The following is a 15,471-nucleotide window of genomic DNA, read 5'->3' as shown; positions in this document are numbered from 1 at the left end:
ACGTAGCTGGTTTATTAAATTAGATCCGGTGTTTGTGGAGACAAATGCTTTGATATCAAAATATCTGCTCCATGCAAATGAAATAAGCAAGCCTTTTGTCCCCGTGCATTGCAGCTGGTGAGCATGAAGAGCTGGAGTGACATGAGGCAGGAGGTGATGTTTCTGACCAATGTGAACTCCACAAGCTCCTCTACCCAGATCTACCAGGCGGTGTCGCGGATCGTGTGTGGCCATCCGGAGGGGGGAGGGTTAAAAATCAAATCTCTCAACTGGTACGAGGACAACAACTACAAAGCCCTGTTTGGAGGCAACAGCACGGAGGAGGATGCAGCTAATTTCTATGATAATTCTACAAGTAAGTGAGACCCGGTCCTGGCCAACGTGCCTATTCATGTTACGAGTGTGTGAATCGTTAGAGGCCTCCGCTTCCTCTAGACTGTCCCACAGGGTGACAGGATAGCCAGATAATGACTCAAGGCGTGTGTGTATTTACATGCTCATATACTGCGTGATAGGCTAGCGGAGACCGTTCCATGTGATGTGAGATGTTCTTATAATGGCAGTGTAAGGACCTGACCCAGAGCCCACTGAAGGCTCCCACTGACTAATCTAGGCTTTGCGTTGGGCCTTGGGAGTGCTACCATGGGTTGGATTTGCAAAGTGCTCTGCCCTGGGGGTGCACATGGGGTGCTGAGCTCTGCTGCCGATCTGGCTACTGACCCTTTGAAAATTGGGCCTTTGATGTGCTCTTTGGATTGAACTGTGCTTTGTAATCAGTGAGCAGCGCTCGCTTTGCACGGGGGCCTGGTTTTCACGATGGATGCTTGCAGATGCCCCTTGGTGACTTTCAGAGCTCCAGACCCAGTGAGAGGCATTGGGTTTCTGGTCAAGCTGTGCAGCTCAGGGTGGGTTCTTTTTAACTCCAACTCTCTTGGCTCAGATATTTCTGTTTTTAAAATGCACACGTGTGTGACACGCTTGCCCATGAATAAGTGCCTTTGAGCTGTTCGATACCGTGTCTCTAGCTTAGCTCATGCATGTTCTCTCCCTGTTTAGCACCCTATTGCAATGAGCTGCTGAAGAATCTTGAATCCAGTCCGCTTTCCCGAATTATTTGGAGGGCTCTGAAGCCTTTGCTTATTGGGAAGATCCTGTACACTCCTGACACCCCGGTCACGAGGCGGGTCATGACTGAGGTAGGCTATGGAACCCTGTCCCCTATATAAGCAGCACCGAAGAGACGGGGCCAGACCCATCCGTGCAGTTCACAGCTTTGTACTGCGGAGATGGTTTAATTTGGCCCTACTGCTGGTGTAACCGGCCCAGGGAACACCCCTCAAGTATAAAGGTTATTGTCCTGTAGCGCAGAGCTGATCTATGTTCTCTGCTGAAGCCTCACAGAGAAAAGGGGGCTGGAAGACAGGAGGGGTGGCTGGGGGATACCCATGCTGCGTCTCCTTCCCACCTCCTTTGGAGAGACACTCACTTCTGGGAGCACTGGGAAGCAGCAGTCCAAGTGCTTTCCTGAATGGCCCTGACATGAAAAGTGGGAGTGGGGGGGGGGGGCAGGGTTTTTGTACACTGCTCCCCGTGCACACTCATGAAAGAGCCAGACATAATTCAGCCCTTTAAAGTGGCCTACAAAGGCATTGAGATCCTGGGCACACAAATGTACTAGCTTGTGATATTTTTATTTTCAAACACGTGTGATTTTTCTCCTTGCTGTAGCTACCACGTTACCAATAAAACTTGGGCAGCGCAGTGCCTAGATTTGCACTCTGCCTACCTGGCCTGCTGCTGCTCCGACCTGCAATGCTGAAATTTTGGAATAATCCTTCCCCTTTGCTGGCAGGTGAACAGGACTTTCCAGGAGCTGGGTGTGTTCCGGGACCTAGGAGGGATGTGGGAGGAGATAAGCCCGAAGATTTGGACGTTCATGGAAAGCAGCCAGGAAATGGATCTGATCCGGGTCAGTATGCCGTCACTGTGGGTATGTCTGCACTGCAGTGAAACCCCTGCGGCTGGCCCATGTCAGCTGACTCAGACTAAGGGACTGTTCAATTGTGGTGTAGACATTCTGACTCGTGCTGGAGCTTGGGCTCTAGGACACTGAGGTAGGAGTGTCCCAGAGCACCCGAGTCTACACTGCAATTAAACAGCCCCTTAGGCTGACCCCGAGCCAGCTAGCCTGGGCCAGCCAGAGGGGGTTAATTACAGTGTAGACATACTTTACGTTTCTCAGATAACTTTGTCCTTGCCTAAAGTGTTTATTTTGGGGATGTGACTGGCACTTCAGTCCTGAGCTGTATGCACAACACTACATGGTCATTCCTTGAGACAAGTTCTCTTGCATGGCAGCTCCTGCCAGTGCAGTGCTACAGCAGGATTCGAGAAGGAAGGTTTTAGCTTTGTCTGAAACTGTGTGTACGTGAAATGAGAATTGAATAATGAACTAGACACAACTGGGTCAGTTCCTCCACTGGTGTAAATCAGCAGAGCTCCACTGACTTCACTGGAGTTGCACCAGTTTACATCAGTTGAGGATCTGGCCCATCTGAGTTGAGAACAAGGGATTTTTAAGTACAGTATGTGACATATGAGCGCCCTGTAATCATGTCACACAGTGCCGTGAACTGAAGCAGAGCATGATTAACCACTGCTTTCCATCTGCCTTGCCTGGGATCCGCTCTTTCTTCTTCACTGCTGACTATTACATGTGTATAACCTGGAGAGCAGGGTTCCCGACACATTTAACTTGCTATGCTGTGTTCTCCTTTGTAACAGCAAATGCTCGTAAGTACCAGGGCAACTGCTGTCTTGGTGTTAGCATGAGGTAGACCTTGTAGAAAGCAGTCACAAACCAAGGACTGATCCTGGGAGGTGTCAAGCACCCTCTGATCCCATTGAGTGCCATGGGAACTGGGGGCTGAAGTGAGGCATCCGGCAGGATTGGGCTCATTTTGAATTGCATGGTATGCTTACATTTGTGGAAGAGCAAATGTTGCCGTGCTGACTTACCTGAAGGAGCAGTGAGTCTGAATATGATCTCCCACCTTTGTTATAAATCCCTTGGCTTCAGCGGAGTAACTCCTGGTTTACACCCGTGTAAGCAAGAAGAGAAACAGGCCTAACGTATAAAATAAATATCAGGGGCCTGGTTTGCTGCTGCATTACTGGGCTTACATGCTGGCATAGCTCCATTGATCGGGTGGACTCCAAGTCAGACCATCGGCACCTTCCCCACGGGAGTTACAGCGAGGGAAAACTGGAGTGGCGCAGTGATGAATCAGGCCCTTTAGAACAGTCCAAGCCAGCATTACTGCTGTCTCCCCAGTAAAGCTAGACAAATATCCCCACTGAATGGAAGTGTAAAGTATTCTCTGCCCCTCCACCCCCCCCGCTGCATTCTCCCCATGGCCTGAAAATGCTGGAGATGATTGGGCAGGACTCCGATCACTCTAATGGAGGTGCTGGCTTGATGGGAGTTACTCTTGATTACGCTGGTCTGACTAAGGTCAGAATCAGGCCCAGAGACTGTAAAGGGAGCTGCACAGCCCTGCCGCAGGGCCAGCCTTTGGATACTGGTTTCCAATCAGATGTCCCTTGAAAAGCGAGTGGTGCGTTTTGAAGCGAGATCCACAAACCAAGCGAGCTGGTATTTTATACGTGTTGTGAATCGTCTCCATTCTAGCAGAGGCTTCCTGAGGTTCCAGTCCCCTGCTTTGTTTTAACAAATACCATTACAGCTCAATTTTCAAGGCATCACTCTCTTTCCCCATCACCTATCCCAATGCGTGTGCATGGGGTCTTTTATTGTGAGTATCGGGCAAAGTCATGCCATCAGCGTTCTGTTAAATTTAGAGCTGGAACAAAGATCAGTTACATACTTATCAGGCCAAAACACAAGACCTTCCAGCTGGGGCCACTGTCATGGTAGGTCAGTTCTTTGGCCTAATGACCTTGATGGCTGTTTGTTTAAACCCAATGACATGCCTTCTGTGAGACAGGCAGACGACAGTGTTACCGAGTGGTTAGATTCCGAGTTCCAGCCCTGCAGGTCACTGTATGTTTATGTCAAGCTCCTTGCAGCTGAAGGGGCACTGAAAGGAGAAATGTTTTTCTACCTCTTGTTTGACATTTGGGGCTGGATCCTACTTCTGGTGGGGGTGTATGACAACACCCCCATTGACTTGAAAGGAGCAGGAGCAATTGCTCAGAGAACAGTGCGTGTTTGCTTTTAACATGAACAATGTGAATACAAATTGTGTGCGTCTGCTGGCTGCTGTAAGGAGTGTTTGGATGAGCGGACCTTAAGGAGACAAAATATAGACACAGAAGGGACAGGAGAAAGCGCTGGAGCACAGTCACCCTCTTTCCATTTCTGTTTTTCTTTCCTGTGTTCTCCTTCACCAGCCTGGCGTATTCTGCCCTTTTTTCCTGCTTTGCCATGTTATTTTTTTAATCTCGTTCCCATTTGCACTGTCTGTGTGACTGAAACAGCTATTCAGGTTAAATTCTTTACCTTTCTTTAGTCTGAAGTATGCTCAAAAGTCAATTTCCCATTTGTATAGTTTGTAACCATTCCTTAGATTTGTTGTTCTTCTGCTTAGCCATATCCTTTGCAGTGAATGCTTCCCTCTTTTCTACTGATCCTTATATGGTACGTAATGTTACATGTGGTAGAGTTGTATAGGAGACAATCTTACTTCCAGCATAAACAGTCAAAGGAAGTACATTTCCATTTTACAGACGGGGAACTAAGACACAAGATTACATGACTTGCCCAAGATCACCCCAGGGTCCGTGGCACAGATGGGAACTGAACCCAGATCTCCTGGCTCCCAGTTCAGTGCCTTTAGTCCCAAGATTAGCCTTCCTCTAACATCCCTCCTCCATAGATTCTTTCATTAAGTATTTTAGTATTTGTCCTACATATTTGGGATGTCCCTTCCCTTTAACGTTGTTACCCACTCTGTCTGTGAGATAGATGGTTCAGCCAGCAGTTCCTCCTTGTGTAACCTCTTTGCTTCCAGAGCAACAGTGGGCTGTAACTTATAATGAATACATGTCGGAGGAGGCAGGGTCAGCCTTGCTGCATTGATATTTACGCTTAGCACCTTGGGAATTGAATTCCCGGTTACACTAGATCACCCCTTCGGCTCTGCTCAAAGCAAAGAATTGTTTGGAAGGTGTCAGCAGCATGTAGCAACCACCAATTAGCTGAAAAATCTCCTCCTTCCTTTGTGCTTCTCTGCTTTCCAAGGATGGCTTTTTGTTTGGTTGGGGGGCGGGAGGTGTTTTGCAACTCTTCCCACTTTCCCAGAGACCGGAACAAGGCTGCCACCTGCTGGAGAGTTGTTATCAAATGTGCCTCTGAGGATGGGAGTGTATTTACTGTGTCATTGGGCAGGCTCTGAGTGTCCAAAGTGTGTGGTTCTCTGCTGCCCTCCACCTGCAGTAGAGGGAGCAGTCCAGAGTCAACTCTCAGCCTGCAAGGCAGGACATACGGTGTTGGGCACCCTGTGAATACCTCAGATAGAGGGATTTAGATAGATCTGGAGATTCCTATTTGTATTCCAGTTCAGCCTAGGCTAAGATCATGATGCCACTGTGCTAGGACCCGTGCACACTCACTGGGAGAGATAGTCCCGGCCCTGCATAGTTTAAATGGACAGGACAGACAAAGTGTGGGAGGGGAAACTGAGACACAGAGCGACGAAGTGACTTGCCCAAAGTCGCACAATATGGCAGTGACGGAACAGGGATTAGAATCCCGGCCTGCCGAGTCTCAGTCCTGTGGCCCTACCCACCAGACCATGCTGCCGCTACCAGATAGCTAGACCATGATGTAGGTGGCCAATCTGTGCTGGGATTTGTGTTCTCTAAGAGTAGCTGCAACGTGTTTATTGTCATGCGAACTGGGAGTAGCCTTCAGTCATCTAGCAAGCTGCCAAACGAGGCCCCTCGGTCAGGCAACTTGGGCACCCCATTTGACACTACCAATTCTGCGTCTCCCCTGAATGTTATTTTCCCCTGGGAATTTTCATTTTGTCACACTGCAGTTAATGTGATGCTGCACTCTGGGAACCTGGGCTTCTCTGATGGAAGTCCCATGCGTTGGCAGAATTAGCAACACGGCTTGCTGAAGAGCATTCATGTGCTCAGTAAACTCTCCATTCTCGGTCCTTGTCCAGAGCTGGATTTCCAGGTCCAAGGGGAAAGAGTCATGGTAGCATGGTACAAGCTCTGCCTTGCTGGGGGGAATCCAAACCTGAGCCTAACAGTCATTATTTCCCCTGGCACCATAATTGCAGACACTGCTGAAAAGCAAAGGCCTCTGGGACACTCACTTGAGCAGCTCAACGTGGACGGTTCAAGATGTTTCCCTGTTCTTGGCAAAGTCCTCAGAGGACATTCAGCCAGCGAATGGCTCCACATACACCTGGATGGATGCCTTCAATGAGACTGACCAGGCCGTCCAAACCATCTCCCGCTTCATGGAGGTGAGCTTGCTGCTGCTGTTAGGTAACGTTTGCTCATGCATGTCCTCCGGTACAAGGCCAAGCCATGCTCTCTGCAAGGGGTCCTGGAGAGTCATATTGTAAAAAGCTCAGCGCTTATGAGTGGTAGTTTGGTGTCTGGGTTTGCAGTGTCATGGTTTGCACCATCAGTGCTCCTAGGAGATTTGCATCAAGAAAGCAATAAAACATTGCAGCCAAGATTTAAAATCTGAAACGATTGTTCCTAAGCCCACATTTAGGCATCTAAGTGTCCTAGCCTCAGGGGGAGCTGCTGGGTGGTCAGCACTTCTGAAACTCAGGCTGCTCGCTTAGGTGCCAAAATACGGACAGAAGAGCCTAACTTTAGGCCCCCATCTTTGAAAAAATCTTATCCTGCATGTTCCATGTGGTTTCCAGTGACAGTCCTGCCCCACCATTATGGGCAGCTGATAATGGCTGATCTCATCAGTGCCCTGGATGCTTGTTTCTCTGCATCTGGTATTACTCAGTGACTGCAGGAGAAACTGCAGTGGTTTTAAAGCTCTAGGCGTTATTGAACTCATTGGATTCCACCTCTATAAATGAATGACTGTCTGTTCCAGCACACTGTAGCTTTGCCTCATCTTTTAGGTGAAGGTGTTAGCATCTCCGGGTCCCTCTTGTTTCACAGGCTTGACTGTGTTCTATCACTGTAGCTACCAACATAGATCCCTATGGAATAAACTCTGCCCATGGACTTACAAATCTTTCTCCATTTAGTGTGTCAACCTGGACAAGCTGGAGCCCGTGGCCACAGAAGTGCGGCTCATAAACAGGTCCATGGAGCTCCTGGAGGAGAGGAAGTTCTGGGCTGGCATTGTCTTCCCTGAAATCACCCCAAACAGTGTAGAGCTGCCTCCTCACATCAAGTACAAGATACGGATGGACATAGACAATGTGGAAAGGACAAACAAGATTAAGGATGGGTGAGTGCTCCCCAGCTGCCTTCTCAAGAGAGGCGTTGGGAGACTCTAGGCCTGTAAGGATTTCTAACAGGTGATCTTTGTTCCCTTGGCTTAGGTACTGGGACCCCGGTCCTCGTGCTGACCCCTTTGAAGACATGCGGTATGTCTGGGGCGGCTTTGTGTACTTGCAGGATGTTGTGGAGCAGGCGATCATCAGGGCGCTGACGGGCACAGAGAAGAAGACTGGTGTCTACGTGCAGCAGATGCCCTACCCCTGTTACGTGGATGATATGTAAGTTATGCAGTAGGTCGACCAGATAGCAGGGTCCGTGTCTGATCCTGAGTCACTGGGAGTGTGGCCACTGGCATTGACGGGCAGGGTTGGGCCTTCTGTTACCCTGCTGATTTGGTCTAGTGGTACCTGTGCATTCCTATACTGGTGCATGAACCTGGCTCCTTAATGTGGGATTGAGTGTATCGCTCTGTGCAGGTACCCAAAGCATTTCTGGCTCCAGGATGGCTCCTGAGGCCCTGCCCCAGGAGAGCTCTGTGAAGGATGGTGCCTCCCAACTGCAGAGTGGGGCGGGGTGGGAGAGTGCATTATCGGGACAGTACTGTAGCACCCCCTCTCGGTGCCTGGCCAGGCCTCTGGCTGGAGTGGCAGGGGTCAGCAATGGAGGGGGCAGGGAGTGTAGCTGTGATTGGTCCCTGGGTGCTCTGCTCCACCCAGGCTTGTGCAGTTGCAGTCTGGCCTGGAAGCGGCTGGGGACTAGTCTAGAAAGGTCATAAAGCATTGCCCTGCTAATAGAGCAGCAGCGCAGGCTTGTGAGTCACTCACTCCCCCAGTGACTTCCAGGGAGCGACGCCAATTTACACCAGGTGAGGACCTGGCCCTGTGTGCATGCTTCGCTTTGCACAATGGAGCCCTGGCCCCAACAGGGACCTCTCGGCAGTACTGTGATCCTCCTCCGCTGCACCTGTAGGGTACCCTGCAGCCCTTGGTGACGCTCTCTAAGGCAAATAACCACAACAATCTTTCCCCTGGCTCTTTCCCTTCCTGCCACCAGATTCCTGCGTGTCATGGGCCGTTCCATGCCCCTCTTCATGACTCTGGCTTGGATCTACTCGGTGGCTGTAATAATCAAGGGGATTGTGTACGAGAAGGAAGCCCGGCTGAAGGAGACCATGAGAATCATGGGCCTGGACAATGGTATCCTCTGGTTCAGCTGGTTCATCAGCAGCCTCATCCCCCTCCTCATGAGCGCTGGGCTTCTGGTGCTGATCCTGAAGGTGAGGCTGGCACCATCACAGTTTCTCTCTTTCCCCTTCTCAGCAGTGTTGATTTCCTGTGGGGCGGCATAACGCGGGGCCCTGCTGACAATCAGCCTGATAACGAATGATCTGCGGTTAATTAATATTCTAGGAACTTGGATCAGGCAGTGACTCACTGGGAAGAGGCTCTTGGTTCCAAAACGAGGCTGAGTGATTTAAAACAGTGGCTCTCAACCTTTCCAGATGACTGTACCCCTTTAAAGAGTCTGATTTGTCTTGCATACCCCCAAGTTACACCTCACTTAACTACTTGCTTACAAAATCAGACATAAACATACAAAAGGGTCACAGCACGCTATTACTGAAAAAGTGCTGACTTCCTCATTTTTACCATATAATTATAAAATAAATCAACTGGAATATAAATGTTGTACCTACATTTCAGAGTATAGTATGTAGAGCAGCATAAACAAGCCACTGTCTGTATGAAATTTTAGTTTTTGCTGCCTTCGCTAGTGCTTCTTACTTAGCCTGTTGTAAAACTAGGCAAATATCTAGATGAGTAAATGTACGGCCAGGGCTACAGAGTGCAGAGTACCATGCCTAGGGCAAAACGCACCTCTGGCATGGTCACAATCCCACCTGCTTACAGGACCAGGCAGCTAAAGCAGTTAAAAGGTAGTTCTGTTCTGAATAGCGATTCTGCAAGTGGGCCCTGTTGATTGCTTCTCAATGAGCCCTGTTTGCCTTGTGAGCCATGTATCTCCTCCTTGCCCAGATGGGAAACCTGCTGCCCTATAGCGACCCCAGCGTGGTGTTTGTCTTCCTCTCCGTCTTTGCCGTGGTGACCATCTTGCAGTGCTTCCTCATCAGCACCATGTTCTCCAGGGCCAACCTGGCAACAGCCTGTGGTGGGATCATCTATTTCACCCTCTACCTGCCCTACGTGCTGTGCGTCGCCTGGCAGGACTACGTGAGCGTCTCGCTGAAAATGTTCGCGGTGAGTCGCGGCGGGCTTGGCGCAGAAGAGCTGTATTGAATATCATGCCGTGGCCAGCAAAGCGCTCGGTGGCTCATTAGCGTGTGGGGCTGTGGGGTGCAAGAGGCCATTGTTTTCCACTGTACCCAGGGCAAAGGGCTATCAGAGCAGGCACTGATGAAGAACTTTCTGGGTTTGATAGTGATCAGGGAGCCTGGGAGTGGGGAAGGGATCTCTGGGCATGCTCTTCATGGAGTACTGAGATTCCCCCATCTGCTGCTGTGAGGCCTGATGCTGCCCTGGTGCAGTTCATGTAGTAGTGCCCATTTGTGACAGGATCAGACCTTTAAGCGGCCCTCCCCCAGAGGCCTGTCCATCTGAGAGCCTCCCTTTAGAGACTCTCCACAGCACTCCTTAACTCGCTGGGGGGTGGCTGTGTACAACACTCCCTCCCTTCCCCCATACTGCGGTCTAGTCATCTGGGGAGCAAGAGAAGGGGGAAACAAAACAAACCCCAGTCTTCAGCATAGCAGCATGAAGAACTACCACTGGGGCACTGCCTAGCCACATAATAGCATAGAGTTCAAACCTTGGGCTCAGGGCCAGGAGCATTGGGTGGAATTCCACAGATCATGTTATGCAGGAGTTTAGACTAAATGATCATGATGGTCACTTCTGGCCGTAAAATCTGTGACTCTCTGAACACTTCAGTGATCCCAGTGCAGATAGGGATGGGTGACCATCATGCAGATTGAGATTTTGAGAACTTCTCAGGCTAGTACAAGGACCAAAAATGTGCCACAATGACTAAACAGCAAAGTAAAAGAATCGGTTAGAGGCAAAACGGCATCCTTTAAAAATTGGAAGTCAAATCCTACTGAGGACAATAGCGCATAAACTCCAGCAAATCAAGTGTGAAAAGATAAGTAGGCAGGCCAAAAAAGAATCCGAAAAGCAAATAGCAAAAGACTCAAAAACTAACAGCAAAAAATATTTAAGTACATCAGAAGCAGAAAGCCTGCCAAACAATCAGTGGGGCCCCTGGACGATCGAGGTGCTAAAGGAGCACTTTCAAGGAAGATAAGGCCATTTTGTAGAAGCTAGATGAATTCTTTCAATCAGTCTTCACTGCAGAGGATGTGAGGGAGAGTACCACACCTGAGCTATTCTTTTTAGGTGACAAATCTTAGGAACTGTCCCAGATTGAGGTATCTCTAGAGGAGGTTTTGGAACAAATTGATAAATTAAACAGTAATAAGTCACCAGGATCACCCAAGAGTTCTGAAGGAACTCAAATATGAAATTGCAGAACTACTAACTGTGGTATGTGACCTATCATTTAAATCAGCGTCTGTACCAGATGATTGGAGGATAATTAATGTGACACCAATTTTTTAAAAAGGCTCCAGAGGTTATCCCAGCAATTACAGGCTGGTAAGCCTGACTTCAGTACCAGGCAAATTGGTTGAAACTATAGTAAGGAATAGAATTATTGGACACATAGATGAACATGATTTGTTAAGGAAGAGTCAACATGGCTTTTGTAAAGGGAAATCATGCCTCACCAAACCATTAGAATTCTTTGAGGAGTTAACAAACCTCTGGACAACGGCGATCCAATGGATATAGTGTACTTGGGCTTTCAGAAAGCCTTTGACAAGGTACCTCACCAAAGGCTCTTAAGCAAAGTAAGCAATCATGGGAAAGAGGGAAGTTCATCTCACGGATCAGTAACTGGTTAAAAGACAAGAAAACAAAGGTTAGGAATAAATGGTCAGTTTTCAGAATGGAGAGAGGTAAATAGCGGGTTCCTCCAGGGGTCTGTACTGGGACAAGTGCTGTTCATCATACTCCTATGTGATCTGGAAAAAGGGGTAAACAGTGAGGTGGCAAAATTTGCAGATGATACAAAATTACACAGGATAGTTAAGTCCATAGCTACTGCAATGACTTACAAAAGGATCTCATTAAACTGGGTGATTGGGCAACAAAATGGCAGATGAAATTGAATATTGATAAGTGCAAAGTAATGTACATTGTAAAGCATAATCCCAATTATACATATAAAATGAGGGGGTCTAAATTAGCTTTTACCACTCTAGAAAGAGATCTTGGAGTCACTGTGGATAGTTCTCTGAAAACATCTGCTCAATGTGCAGCAGCAGTCTAGAAAGCGAACAGAATGATAGGAACCACTAGGAAAGGGATAGGAATAAGACAGTAATGATCATAATGCCACTATATAAATCTATGGTATGCCCACACCTTCAATATTGCGTGCAGTTGTGGTCACACCATCTCAAAAAAGATCTATTAGAATTGCAAAAGGTACAGAGAAAGGGAACAAAAATCTTTAAGGTTATGGAACAGCTTCTGTATGGGGAAAGATTAAAAAACCTGGGACTTTCAGCTTGGAAAAGAGACGACTAAGGGGGGATATGATAGCGGTCTATAAAATCGTGACTGGTGTAGAGAAAGTGAATAAGGAAGTGTTATTCACCCCTTTATGTAACACAGGAACCCCAGGTATCACCCAATGAAATTAATAGGCAGCAGGTTTAAAACAAACAAAAGGAAGTTATACTTCACACAACACATAGTAATCCTGTGGGATTTGTTGCCAGGGGATGTTGTGAAGGCCAAAACTATAATGGGGTTTAAAAAACAATTAGATAAGTTCATGGAGGATAGGTCCATCTATGGTTATTAGCCAAGATAGTCAGGGACACAACCCCATGCCTGGGTGGTCCCTAGCCTCTGACTGCCAGAAGCTGGGAGTAGATGACAGGGGATGGATCACTCAATGGTTGCCTGTTCTATTCAGTCCCTCTGAAGCACCTGGCATTGGCCACTGCTGGGAGACAGGATATTGGGCTAGATGGACCATTGGTCTGACCCAGTATGGCCATTCTTATGTTCTGACTTTTGAGGTGGTTGCAGAACTATTTTGGGTTTCCAATTGCGCCCCCGCCCCCTGGGAATTTAAACCTGGGTTTTCTTCCCAGGGTGACTCAATAAAAACAAACAAGGACAACATGTTTCTGTAGCTAAAAGGATGTCCTTGCTGGTTACTAGGGGTAGAGAATCCCCTCATTTTACTTATATGTGTACACACACACACACACACTTATTCTACTGCATCATTCTCTCTACCTCTGCTCCTTGTTTCAGTCTCTTCTAAGAGCATCACGAACCCCGTCACGGTTGAGTAGGAGTCAAGCTTTCAAACTCAGGAGGGCTATGCAAGCACAAAACTAGGCAATGGGAGCTTGCTGAGCCCTAAGTGAAAATCCTGGCCCCCACCGGGAGTTTTGCCATTGACTTCAGTAGGGCCCAGATTCCACCCTTTGTGTTTTGAGTCATGACACTAGCATGAGGGCTGAGCAGTCCCCTCTCCGTTTATTTTTAAAGATGAAGAGACGAGTTTGTGAATGGTCTCAATAGTGTAAACATCTTGCTCTTCTAGAGCCTGCTGTCCCCGGTCGCCTTTGGGTTTGGCTGCGAGTACTTTGCATTGTTTGAGGAGCAGGGGGTTGGCGTGCAGTGGGACAACCTCTTTGAAAGCCCCCTTGAAGAAGATGGCTTCAACCTCACCACATCTGCCTTCATGATGTTGTTTGATACGTTCCTCTATGGGGTCATGACCTGGTACATTGAGTCTGTCTTCCCAGGTGAGCCTTTACTGTTGCCTAGAGACATGGTGTTCTGCTCTTTGTGGGTCCTGTGTATTCCTGCCCATTCGTCAAGAGCGTTTCACGTTCCAGGCAGCATATGTTACAGAAGGGGGCAACCCCGCACCATCAATATTATCACATCAAAGCCACTGATCAAACTCCTGGACAATTTCCAAGTTCCCCCACATACAGAGAAACTAGGCTCAGTCCAGCCAGGTGCTAGCACCTCCTATGAGATTCTCAGCCTCTTCAATTCCCATTGGCTTTGCCAGGAGTTGAGGACACTTGATACCTGACACAGGGTGGTTAGCACCTCCCACAATCGGGCCTTTAACTATTAGAGTAAAGTGGGATTTGGGAAGATTGGTTGTAACGTTTTGAAATCGTCTAATATTCCCCACCTGGCTAAAATCTCTCTCTCAATCTGTCGCCAATTTCCATTCTAGAAGGGGGATTTTCACCTTCTCGTATATGTGCAGCTCTTCTCCAAGGCCCGACAGCTGGAGATATGATGCTTCAGTACTTGCCCTCTGTCTTTAAATAGAGACATTATGGTGGATGTTGCTGGGCTCACGTGAATGCTTTCCTCCCCGTTTAGGCCAGTATGGAATTCCCAGGCCTTGGTACTTCCCCTTTACAAAGTCCTATTGGTTCGGTGAGGAATCTGAGGAGAGGCGGCACGCTCGTTCTGATCACAAAGGGCCATCGGAAAGTAAGTGTCTGACCCACGCTGGGCCAGAAGGCAGGTGCTTAGGTTTAAATGAATGAAGTTGGGGACTTGCCCTGGTAAGGACTGTGTGAAAGGATGTCCGGATTTAGCATCATGAAATTAAAGCTGCTCCTGTCCTACTCACCATTCATTCCCCTGATAACTAACAGAATGTGAGCATGATTGTGCAGTCCTTATTCCAATAAAACTCCCACATACATCACTGGAAATCTTGCCCAAATAAGGCAGGCAGGACTGGGCTCTCCTTTGGCATTGAGGCATTAACCTGTGAGCTGTGGCATTCCCTCCACTTCCATTGATTTCAGTGGAGGGTGCTCAGTATCTCACAGGACTGGGTCCTCTCTGACATGGGGCCTGATCTGGTCAGTGGATACGTATCCACTGACTACATCTGGCATTGGATTAGGCCCTTACAGCTGGCCTCCAAAGAACTAATTAGTGCCAAGCTAAAGTGAACCTCCATGGAGGGATAACACCCTGGGAAGGGAGATTAGGAAGCTTCCTAGATGCCCCACTTCACTGCGGGTTCTCATTGGCCAAGGAAAGATGTGTATTAATATTATTGGTGCTGTGTCTATTCTACGCTGCCTTGCTGATTACTTATTCTTCTCGCAGACTGCATGGAGGAGGAACCCACTCATCTTAGCCTGGGGGTCTCCATTCAGAACCTGGTGAAGATTTATCGTGATGGCAAGAAGGTTGCCGTGGATGGGCTCACACTGAATTTCTTTGAAGGGCAGATCACATCCTTTCTGGGACACAATGGAGCTGGGAAAACCACAACCATGTAAGGACAGTATTTTTAAGGGTGGGGGAGGTGCTCTTGTTAGAGTGGTTCTGAAACCTAGTGTTTTGTCTAAACATGACTATATAATATGTGCATGTGGATAGGTGTATAGATTAAATATGCAAGGCCAGAGACTCAGCAGGTGTAAATCAGTGTATCTCCGCTGACTTCAGTAGAGCTTTGCTGATTTACATCTGCTGAGAATCTGGCCCATGAAATACACCGATATTGGGGAATGGAACATTTTGATGCCAGTGAATTGTCACGGTTCCAGATCAAGACTGTGGCTGACTTGCTACAGTGTCAGCAGCACTTTTTAATAACCCTCTTTGTGACCCTGCTTTATCAGAATAAGGAAATGAATTCTGAAAGCATTAATAGCTTTTAGGGAGTGGGGAGGATATTTTTCTCTCACAGAACCATTAGCATGTGGTTCAGTCCAGCTCCCATTAAAACTGAAAGCTCACGTGCGAGATGTTTCTCTGATTGTTTTCCTTTGGTGAATAATCACGTGATATGGGATATCAGCAAGACTCTATCCTAGCCATTGTCCTTTCATCCCTAGTGCATGTGGAACAAGCCCCC

At 48.1% G+C, this 15,471-nt stretch overlaps 1 protein-coding gene across 1 annotated transcript in view; it reads left to right on the top strand.

Moving 5' to 3' along the window:
* ABCA1 (ATP binding cassette subfamily A member 1) overlaps positions 1–15,471 on the top strand; it is a 92,270-nt gene that overhangs the window by 44,420 nt on the left and 32,379 nt on the right. Inside the window, exons 6-16 of the mRNA XM_024208018.3 lie at positions 115–355; positions 1,057–1,196; positions 1,853–1,969; positions 6,315–6,503; positions 7,260–7,465; positions 7,560–7,736; positions 8,512–8,734; positions 9,495–9,716; positions 13,162–13,366; positions 13,968–14,081; positions 14,715–14,886. Of these exons, the coding sequence (XP_024063786.2) occupies positions 115–355; positions 1,057–1,196; positions 1,853–1,969; positions 6,315–6,503; positions 7,260–7,465; positions 7,560–7,736; positions 8,512–8,734; positions 9,495–9,716; positions 13,162–13,366; positions 13,968–14,081; positions 14,715–14,886 (2,006 nt within the window). The remainder of the gene's footprint in view (positions 1–114; positions 356–1,056; positions 1,197–1,852; positions 1,970–6,314; positions 6,504–7,259; positions 7,466–7,559; positions 7,737–8,511; positions 8,735–9,494; positions 9,717–13,161; positions 13,367–13,967; positions 14,082–14,714; positions 14,887–15,471) is intronic.

The sequence above is a fragment of the Terrapene carolina genome, unplaced genomic scaffold (assembly GCF_002925995.2).
Source record: "Terrapene carolina triunguis isolate 2854851 unplaced genomic scaffold, T_m_triunguis-2.0 Scaffold94, whole genome shotgun sequence".
Classification (NCBI taxonomy): Eukaryota; Metazoa; Chordata; order Testudines; family Emydidae; genus Terrapene; species Terrapene triunguis.
The sequence above is the reverse complement of the archived record's forward strand: the minus strand, read 5'-3'. Positions and strand labels throughout refer to the sequence as shown.